Source organism: Mastomys coucha, unplaced genomic scaffold, assembly GCF_008632895.1.
Source record: "Mastomys coucha isolate ucsf_1 unplaced genomic scaffold, UCSF_Mcou_1 pScaffold22, whole genome shotgun sequence".
Lineage (NCBI taxonomy): Eukaryota > Metazoa > Chordata > Mammalia > Rodentia > Muridae > Mastomys > Mastomys coucha.
In genome coordinates this window covers 267,531,220-267,542,588 of record NW_022196905.1, presented here as the reverse complement: position 1 = coordinate 267,542,588, position 11,369 = coordinate 267,531,220, and the positions used below count along the sequence as shown (strand labels likewise).

Genomic DNA, 11,369 nt, shown 5'->3' with positions numbered 1-11,369 from the left:
GTCCTGTCCCTGATGCCCTGCAAGACCCCTGAGACTCATGGGGCCTTTGCCTCCCAGGTGGCTGCTTCAGGCTTTGGAACTCACCAGAGTGGGGGTGGCGGCTCTCACTGGAGACTCCGGGTCCCGGCGGGTGTCTGGGGGCAGACTCTCCACGTGCAAGGGATAGGCGGCTAAGGTCGCTGATCCACCTCTGTTAGTTGGAAGCTGAGAGGATCGAGTCCCTGCTGCCAGGCGGCTCCCCTGCGACTCTTTGAGCCTTTGCCTCCCCAGGTGGATTCTCCCGGCTTAGGAACTCACCGGAGAGGGGATGGCGGCTCTCACTGGAGGCTCCAGGTCCTGGCGGGTCTCTGGGGGCAGACCTCAAAGGGTAATTTTTCTATTAGAATGGTTTGGGTTATGTAAGGTTAGATAGTTTTATGTAATTTCCCTATAGTTTAAATTCTATTTTTAATGTTGCCAACGATTTTGAAGCTATGTGCCTAGTCATCATTATTCCTGTGTAAACTATTACAAATAGGATTTTCTTAGTGGTCTGCCACCCATATTTTTCTCCATTAATTATTTCAAGTATTTTAAACTTTGGCTTTTGCAATCTTATAGTAATGTAGAGTATTATACCTTTTGAGCTTCCCTTTAATGTGTTATTGAACACATGCCTACAATATGTTATTCTGAGGATTTTGACCAATGACAAATATTTAAGCTATTAAAAAATTTTGGTAGGTCTGTCTTGTAAATGCAAATACCTGAATTTGGTTCCCAGAATCATGTGTACAGAGGCAGGGAGTGGGATGTACACTTATAATCTTAGCAAAATACACTGGTTCCTGGAGATCTCTGACCAGCTATCCTAGCTTAATTTTTGAGCTTTTGACCACTAAAGACCCTGTTTCAAAGGAGGTAGGCATTGTTCCTGAATTATGATATTCATGGTTGTCCTTTGGCCTCCAAGCACATGCTCACAAATATACATATGTGCCTGTGAACACATATGTTTTACATTTACAGTTTTGAAAATTTCCATACATTTCATTTTCAGATATTAGATTATAATATATTATATGCATTGAAACTTAGATATTTTTCTTATATATGATTGTATTCCATATCTTGTAATAATAATAGATAGTACCAAGCTCAATCTATACTTGCATTGATAATTAAAAATTGTCAGCATATACAATTCTGCCACAGGATACAGCCATTTGGAGAGGTGGAATGTGGGGGAGTTTGACTGTTCTTAACCTATACTGCCACTGGGGTTGGTGTGGGCTGTAGGGAAGCACTGGTACACTACTCCAGGGGTGGGAAAGTGCAGTCTGAGCCCTGGCTCAGGGGTTCCCAGGTCTGCAACTGGACCGAGGTTGTGGGGTTCTCAGACTCTTGGACATCCAGGCACCACTGGGAGTTGAAGAGGAGCTGAAAACAAAGTGGGGCCCCAAAAGCTGGGTCTAGCCGGGGAAGGGGGAAAAGAGGAGCTTCAGCTGGTCCCATGGTGATTGTTGTCCTTGATTTGACAGGAGCTGGCTTAGTGGCAGTTGTAGGTAGGAGCACAGAGAGACAGACCTTCCTTCTATGGGAGATTCAACTATGGCTCTATAGGAAAAGGCCTTTACCATGGCTCCCCAATAGGGATCTCAATGAAAAGAGACAGTCCATGGTTCTAAGGCATTTATTGTCATGGTGGAAGATGGATGCATAAAACTATACTCCACTTCTCAGGATGGTCCTGAGATTAAATACCTTTTGCAGAGAGGAATGTCAGGGAAAGGAAGCTTATTGGCTCTCTGGGCCTCTAAGTTCCTCATTAGCATGTAAACTTCTGTATTGAGCTTATATGGCCTATGGTCACATTTCTTTTATGTGAGAAGCATGGCATGTGTTTCAAGTCAGGAGTTGGGCAGGGGGCTGGGAGTCACCTAAGCCCCTGGTATATGCCCCCCAAGTCTCCGGGTCTGGATTTGCTCTACGTGAACAAACTTTATAGCATGGTTTTGTGTCCCATATGCAATAACACTTGTGAGAGTTTTTTCCCCCTAAAGAGGAAAGTTGTGGTTTGAGTGTTTTGAAAGTATGGAAATGGAGTTAAGCAAAGTTACCCAAAAAAGGACATTAGGAAAAAGAAAGCAAGGCAGTTTTCTCTTTTGCTTAGATGGCTCATGTAGTAAGAAGTTTTGTTGATGGTGTGTCTATAATGACAATCATACATCTAGTAACTCCGCGTGAAGATGTTATAATGCCTGTAAAGACAATTAACGTGTGTGTCAGCCAGAGAGTGATTTGTTCTTAACAGCATTGTATAAGCTTTAGGGAATGCTCTCCTGAGCTGTATGAACATTGTTACAGCATGTACCTCAGTTTATACTGCTGCACTGTTTCATGTATCAATATGGTGATGACTAGAAAGAGACTTAACCTGAAGTACATGGTGAATGACTCAAATTAATAAGATATAAATACACAGAGATGGGACAAACGCACATTACTTTCATTATATTTTTATTGTCATTGTCTTTATGAGTCTATACTACTTCCCACAATCTTTTCACCTCCTCCTTCATGGACATCTCAGATGTGATGTCAGCAGAAATCTACTACCGACTGCATTCATTCAGCATTTTTTCTCTCTCTCTTGACCTTTCCAGCACACATTCCTTAATTCTATCCAGTAGTCATTTATAAGTTCAGGAGATGAGAAGTGGGCAATGCCAGAGTGTAAGAAAATGTTTATAAATGAGCTTCACACCGGAATGTGTATGTTATACAAGATGATTTGCCTGCTTAAATCAAGTGATGTCTCCAAATCAAATCCTTGCAACAAAATTTTTAGGAATATCACATTATCTTCTTACAGCTGTATGCAAACATTAATAGTAGAAAGGGTGGTCTATAGTACAGCAGCAAGGGAATTATAAGTAAACATCAGTTCGCAGTGTGCACCTGAACCATTCTCATGCTTCAAGAACCCAATGACAATAGTTCTCCAGTGTGTACCTTTAAAATCACCTCTATATGTATTTTATAATTAGTCATTTTAAATGTAGAAAAAACTAGTATGTCATGTTTAGGAGTGAAATTGTATCCCTGTAAGTTTGGAAGAGGAAGCCACTCATTCTCTGTAGTATCAGAGCCTGCTTTATAACGTCACTACAGAAATCTGTCCTTGGAAATTTCTTACCCACTTTACTGAATTATTTTAGAGACTTTGCAACAAGCATTATGTAATTATTTCAACCAAAGTATTGTCTGATTAAGATAAACTATCAGAACTTGATTAAGACTGCTTAAAGACAAATGATTAGTGATGTCCTTTAATAAGAAGGAAGGTTTTGTTGGGTTCTTTAGAACATGTAGATACTTCTACTATTTACATTATTACCTGATATTGAATATTGGTAGATGCATAAACTGGGAGTATGCAGGCAGAAAGTGCTCTGTGGCCACTCTGGCTCTGGAAACCAAAGTGTCAATCTCATGTCTTGTGGTGGGAAAGAAAAGCTGATTCCTTGACTTGAAAGAAAAATCTTACTTCAAAAATCAGCTAAGTCTGGACTTGGAGTTTACTTAGTTAAAAAAAAATTAATGTTAAAATTTCTCTTGGGAAATTTTTATTTCCCTCTAAAGTGAAATTGTAATGATGTTGTTCAAATAAATATGACTAAACAATATCCTCCAGACTACCCTACATTCAGCTTTGGCTAGCCAAGGTAGCTTGTTCTATGCCCTGTTATCATGAATAAGTACTGCAATATTTTAAATGCACTTTCTGTGTCTTCATTTAAGTCTTTCAGGATGCATTACCAGCTTTGACTTGTATGACATCAATTTTGTATCTGAATTACCTTTGATTAGTTGATACATTCTATTTAAAATTGCTTGCCTAATATCTTTGTCAATAATGATTCTTGAGTTACAAGTCCAATGTTCTCCACCTAATCTAACACTAGACATTTTGTAATTCTAAAGATTGAAGAAGAAAGAACTTGATGATATAGATTCTTTAGCTGTAAAGGATTTCCCACCAGAGACCTTTAAGTCATTTACAGAAATGCCGTTAATAGAAGAACACCAGGAATCAACTTTGCTCCAGCTAAATGAAGAAATGGTAAAGGAGTGGCACAGTTTATTGAAAATTGCTTATTTTAGGTTACTAGATTCTTTTAGTGTTTTGAATGGTTCCTGGCTAAAACCTTATCAATATTTCCTTATTGAGGAAAAAACAAGTTTGTTTTTAATACAATCTGTTCATATTTATGATGTTGGAAAAATATTTGAGAAGTCTAAAAATACTAACACATAAAACATTCTAATTGGTATTGACAGTATGTTGCTTGATTTAATGAATCAAATATGAATTAAATATGTAATTCATAGGATGAGGGAAATTTTAACTTTTTATTCAAAATTCAGCAATTTTTAGAGTGTAAAAAAGGTTTGACTAGGAAATCATAATCACTTTGAGTTATTGTATATACACTTAAAACCTGGAAAACTATAAAAACTACTTTACTCAGAAAAGTATTTAGTTATGACATCTTTAGGGCCAAAAATTCTGGAAAAAAGAAAGAGTAAACAGTCTATGTGCATCTGACATATTTTCACAACATGTTTTTATCATGGATTTTACTAAAGTAGGCTTATGAAAAGAATTCTATAAGCCATTAAGCTTTGTCTAAAGAATTAAGCATGCTAAAACGGAATTTTAATCAAGAACTGTAATGTTGGTTTGAATACCTGCCCATTTCAGTATGCTTAGTGTCCCCAAATGTAGCTCAGATCTTCATATTGTTCACAACTTTTTTATTTAATGAGTTCAGGGAGCAGTGAAAACTCAAATGGTTTTGTAATAAGAATGCAGATTAGGGTGAAAAGCTTCCTGACAAAAGAATAAATTGAATAGAGCTTTGATGTACATTATTTGTATTTACTACAATTTTTGTCATTAAGGTTGAAGCATCAGAAGAATCAGGAGCAAAGGACACTGAAGGTAAAAAGAAAGATTTCCTGTTATAGAAGATGAAATATGAAGCTTTGTGTCTCCCTAGGAATAAGAACCTTGCTAAATACAAACATTACTTAGTCTCAAGTAATACATATGTTCGCTGGAGTTATGTCAGAATTAATTTGATGTATTCTCATTACCCAGACTCCATTTCAACTAAAACTTCTACTCAATGACAGTTTTGCCTGAACTGAGAATAGATTTAACATCATAAGCTCTTATTGCATCAGAAATCCATCTGGGGATATCAAAGGAGATAACAATTTCTGGTACTGAATAATCGGTATTCTGCTAAGTTCTTTGAGGATTTGTTAATATATAATATGTATAAAACAAAGATAAAGCTATTCTTTATGCATGTCTTTAATACCCCTTATATTGCATTGTCTGGCCTTAACTTTCCAAATAAAGTGAAATTGTTGAGATTTAAGGTATGGCAGCATCACTGCTGTGCTTCTTAGTGTAAGCACCTCTGCATATCCCCTGTGGAAGTGGGATACTCAGACACGCTTAGGACTCCCGTGTTGGTTATGATTTTAAGCAAGTTGATTTGAACTTACTTAATTCAATTCAGTGTCATTAAGTCCACTCACAGTGTTGTATGACTATCATGATATTTATCTCCATGGCCTTTCATGGCTACAAAGAGATAGTTCTCATTTCCCTCCTCTTCCCATGGCTGGTAATCTCTGGTCTCCTTTCTGTGCTGTCACTCATATAATATCTGCCCTTCCATATGGGAAGCTTCCTTTCTTTGCACACATGTGATGATTCTTGTATGATCCTTAGTCTTTTATCTAATTGTGTTATCTTTCCTATTTCCTAGCTTAAACGGTTTCTTTTTATATCATGAATATTAAAACTGTATGATATGATTGATTTACTTACATTTTCTCTCATTTTGGGTGTTGTTCCAGTTTTTGGATAATGTTCTTAAGTTCACAAAGGATTTCAATTTTGTGAAGCTCAGTTTTTATGTATTTCTTTTGTTTCTTACACTTTTGTTCTCACTGATAGTTCTTCACTAAATCTAAAGTTAAAAAAATATTTAGGCTCCTGTTTTCTTTCTTGAGATTTGATTTTTAGTGTTTGTGTGTGTATGTGTGTGTGCCCATGCACGTGCACATACATATACATATATCTGAGTACCTGTGTGGGTGTTCCTGTGGATTCTGGAAGATGGACAAATCTCCTGGTGTTCAGGATACAAGCAGTTGTTTGTCACTGTTGGGAACCAAGCTCTGCTCCTCTGCAAGAGCAGATATGATATGAGGCCCAACTCTTTCTTTGGTATGTGGAAATCAATTTGTCCCAGGACCAATTTTTATTGTATATATATTAGTATACTGTAGCTGTCTTCAGACACACCAGAAGAGGGCATCGGATCCCATTACAGATGGTTGTGAGCCACCATGTAGTTGCTGGGATTTGAACTCAGGACCTCTGGAAGAGCAGTCGGTGCTCTTAACTGCCATCTCTCCAGACCAACTCCAATTTTTAAATAAAACATTTTAACTCTGTTGAGAGGAGTAAAGCTCAATAGCAACATACTTAACCAAGGATCTTAATGATAAAGGACAACTTTTGGGATTATGCATCAGGAGGAGGAACAAGGGGCAGAAAGCAACCACAATGGTGTACAGCTGCACTGGTTGACACCAGCTTTTCATGTTAGACTATTCTGTTACATAAGACCATCCCTATCCCCTAAAAAGGTGAAGTTATGAAAGTGTACAAGATAATCATGGATGCATTTTTGTGTATTCTAAAGCCCAACAAAGGACTGTGTTTTAGAGATCCACCGTGGTTTTGAGGTAGAAGTAGCCTTGCTGAAGCAATGAAGATTAACATGTTTGCCTAATTTTCTAGAACTAAACCAATTTGTGAAAGATGTGTTCTTTCTCTACTGAATTGTATTGTGATTGTGGTTTTTTAAAAAATGAATCAATCTTCTGTGTGATTGATTTTATTCTGTTGTACATGTCCGTATTTCTGCCAGAGCCATATTATGCTCAATTGTGTTGTTTTGGGGAAAATTTCAAATGGGGATTGTGAATCCTCCAACTTTATCCTTCATTGCAGCATTGTTTGTTTTTTTGTCTGTTTGTGGTCTCTCATAATCTTATACAAATTCTAGATGGAACATTTATTTATTTATTTATTGTTAATTAGTATGGATTTTGATATTTATTTCAATGAATCTATAAATCAACATAACAAGAATTTGGTTTGTTTTAGCAATATTGGATAGTCTTCAGTATGCTCTTCTAACTCTGCCTACTTTGTAATTACGATGTGTTTGTTTTTAGGGTTTTCTTATTTTATTTTTACTTATTTTATTGTTTGAATATTATAACAGGTCTTCACACACATGTCTCTGTAACCTCTGTTCTACTCCCTGCTTCATGAATTTGGTAGTGTGTGTGTGTGTGTGTGTGTGTGAATATTTGCAATGCTTGCCTAGTATGATGCCATCCAGTGCTATTATATTATTACAAGTGATAGGATTTACTTTATTTTTGTCTTTTTAAGGTCTCTTATAATCCATACAGATTCTTGAGTTTTTCTTCATTTAGGATGATATTGGCTGTATGCTTGATATAAATTGACTTTATTATGTTGAGATATATCTCTTATCTCCAAAATTTTTATCATGAAGGAACATTGGGGTTTGCTAATATATACATATACATGCATATATATATATATACATACATATATACACACACATATACACACACATACATATATACACATATACATATGTATGTGTGTGTATATATAATATTTATATAATATAATATTTTTGGCGTTTTGCTAATATATATATACATATATATGTGTATATATATAATATTTTTTGGTGTTTTTAACATTCAGTTTACAAGTATTTGTTGAAAATTTTTGCATCCACTTTTTTTAAAACGTATTCATTTTACATTCCACTCACTGTCCCCTCCCAGTCACAACTTCTCACAATCCTTCACCCCATCCCCTCTCCCCTTGTCATCTGAGCTTGTGGGGCTCCACTGAGTATCCCCTCAGCCTGGCACATCAAGTCTCTGTGAGGCTAGGCACATTCTCTCCCACTGAGGTCAGAGACGGCATCTCACCTAGAAGAATAATTGTTTATTTCATCTTAATTTAACTTTGGTAGACCATATATACCAAGAAATTAATCAGTTTCTTTTAGTTTCCCAATTTGGTTGAATACAGATTTTTTAAAGTAAGTCCTTAATGATGCTCTGAATTCCTTCAATGTCTGTTGTAATGACTTCCTTTTCATTTATAATGTTATTAATTCAGTTATTATTAGTTTGTCTCTCTGTCTTTCAGTTAATTTGAGTAAAATTGGCCAAATTATTGATTTTCTCAGATAGTCAGCTCTTTGTTTCATTGACTCTTTGTATTATGAATTTGTTGTTTACTTTTTTTCATTGATTTCAGCCCAGACTTTATTTCTTCCCAGCTATCCTTCTTCTTCTCCTCCTCCTCTTTTTTATTTCCTCCTCCTTTTCCTCCCCTTTCTTCTCTCCCTTCTCCTCCTCTCCCTCTTCCTCCTCTTCCTCTTCCTTCTCTTCTTCCTCCTCCTCCTCTCCCTCTTCCTCCTCCTCTCCCTCTTCCTCCTCCTCTCCCTCTTCCTCCTCTTCCTCTTCCTTCTCTTCTTCCTCCTCCTCCTCTCCCTCTTCCTCCTCCACTCCCTCTTCCTCCTCCTCTCCCTCTTCCTCCTCCTCTCCCTCTTCCTCCTCCTCTCCCTCTTCCTCCTCTTCCTCCTGCTCCTCCTCCTCTTCTTCCATGTTCCAGGTATGTTTGAAGTTACTAATATGAGACATCTGGTTTTTGTTTTGTTTTCTTTTTTTGTTGTTGTTCTGTTTTGTTTTTCATAGGTGCTTGCACCTATGAATTTGCCTCTTAGAACTGCCTTCACTGTGTCCCATAGGTTTGGGTTGTTGTGATTTCATTCTCATTCTATTCTATTTTTTTCTCTTTTCATGTTGATTTCTATCTTGATTCTGCTTTTATTTAGTAGGGAATTCTTTAGTTTGTACACTTTTTGCCATTTCTGTTGTAGTTTATATTTAGTTTTAATCCATGATGACAGGATACAGGGTATTACTTCAGTTGTTTCATATCCATTGAGACTTGCTTTGTGTCTGAGTATGTGATAAATTTTGGAGAAAGTTTAATGAACTGCTGAAAAAAGTTATATATATTTTTGTGTTTGGGTAAAATGTTCTGGAGATGTCTATTCTGTATTTGATTTATGACACTATTTAACTGTAACATTTCTTTGTTTAGTTTTTTTTTCCTGGATAATCTATCTGTCTATTGGTGAGAATGAGAACTGAAGTTTCCTACAAACACTGTGTTAGGCATAATATGTGATTTTAGTTGTAGGGCTTCACCTTGTGTTTGGTGCATAAATGTGTACATTAGAACTTCCTTTTGGTGAATTTTTCCTTTGATGAGTATATAATGTCCCTCCCTATCTCTTTTGATTAGTTTTGTTTTGAAGGTTTTGCCTGATATTAAAGTGGCTACTTAAAAATGCTTGCTTCTTGGGCCCATCTCCTTGGAATAACCTTCCCCATCCATTACCCTGAGGTAATGGTAGAATGTGTTTCTTAAATGCAGCAGAAAGATGGATCCTGTTTTCTAACTCAGTCTGTCACTCTGTGCCTTTTCATTGGGGACTGAGATCATTACTGTTGATAGTTACTATTGAGCAGTACTTATTAACTCATTATTTTGTTGGAGTGGTGTGGGTCTTTTCTACTTTTTGATTTACTACTTACTATTATTATCCCTTGGTTTTCACCTGGGTATAGTTAACCTTATCTTGACAGTGAAGTTTTCCTTTATCTGTCATTTGTGCAATTGAATTTGTGAACAGAAATTGTTTAAATTTATTTTTATCATGGTATGTTTTGTGATTGATGCTGCATCTGTGCTTTCTCAGAGCTTGTAGAACATCTGTCTAGGTTTTACTGGCTTTCAGAGTCTCCTTTGAAAACCTAGGTGTTATTCTAAGATCCCTTCATTTATATGTGACTTTTTTTATTGAAGCTTTTAATATCATTTCTTTGTTATACACATTTAGTATTTTGATTATTCTGTGTTGTAGGGAGTTTCTTTTCTGGCTCTGTTTATTTGTTATTCTGTATACTTCCTGTTCCATGATAGGTATGACTTTCACTAGATTGAAAGCATTTTCTTCTATGATTGTTTCTAAAATATTTTAAATTCTTTTTTTCTGTTTCTCTATATTTTTCTTTATTGTTCCTCTCATCTTACTTCCTTATGCATGTAGGGGTGTAATTTCCAATATCTAGTCCTTTGTATAAATTTAGATTGTTTATTTTCTTATATTGACAAATAAGAAACTTATTTTTCAATATATAACCATGTTTAACTAAAATTTTTATTTTTAAGAATTTTGTAATAGGTACTATATTTATATAATATTCACTCCTCCCTCTCTGTTTGAAACTCCTCCTATGTTACCCCCTCCCTCAAAATTTATAACCATTTCCTCTTTAAACAAATATATAAGTACATACCTACATGTACACACACAGACACACAAACACATACACACACAACATGTACAATTCACAAGTACACACACAAGCAACACACACAAAGGAAGAAACAAACAAAACTGGTTCTTCCTCTCTCAGGAGCCATTAATTGCCTGTAGCTGTTCATCTAGAGTTGAAGCCTTATAAAATTTCCCTGCTCCTCATCAGCATGTCAACTGTCATGGCCATTGTGCTCCTATTGTTTTTGTAACTGTCTTGTTGAGATTTCATTTATGTAACTGTATGTATCCCTGTCATTTTAGAAGTCAGTATTTCTCACCTGGCTACAAATGGTCAAAGTATGATCATTTGGGTTATTTACATTTAAAGGTTAGAGAAATTGTTGCTGCCATTTTGTTTTGTTTTGTCTTACACTTGAAATCTAAATACTCATAATAGATAGAATTTTCTGTTTAGTATGCTGAATGATTGTTTTTATGTAGGCCTTTTCAAGGCACCAAGTGAAAATCCAAATGAAGATAATGATTTGCTGCCAGAAGATGAGGCACCTATAATGGAGCAAGTTGCAGTCAGTGGGAGACATAAATGTGAGCAGTCACAGAGACTTTTGACTAGATTATTATAAGCTAAACACAACTCCAAGACATTTTCCCTTGGATAATGATTACTTATATGAGGGTGTATTTTATATCTTTACTCTAATAACTTTTAAATTTCATTCTTCAAAAGGTTCAAATATGTGAATAGATAGATAGTTAATACATAGACAGATAGTATTCTAATTACTATCCTCTCCCCTCTGCTCTATTGTCTACCTTTCATCC

At 36.0% G+C, this 11,369-nt stretch overlaps 1 protein-coding gene across 1 annotated transcript in view; it reads left to right on the top strand.

Moving 5' to 3' along the window:
- LOC116067896 (coiled-coil domain-containing protein 7-like) overlaps positions 1-11,369 on the top strand; it is a 138,124-nt gene that overhangs the window by 10,970 nt on the left and 115,785 nt on the right. Inside the window, exons 2-4 of the mRNA XM_031336897.1 lie at positions 3,967-4,105; positions 4,948-4,987; positions 11,028-11,132. Of these exons, the coding sequence (XP_031192757.1) occupies positions 4,049-4,105; positions 4,948-4,987; positions 11,028-11,132 (202 nt within the window). The 5' untranslated portion in view covers positions 3,967-4,048. The remainder of the gene's footprint in view (positions 1-3,966; positions 4,106-4,947; positions 4,988-11,027; positions 11,133-11,369) is intronic.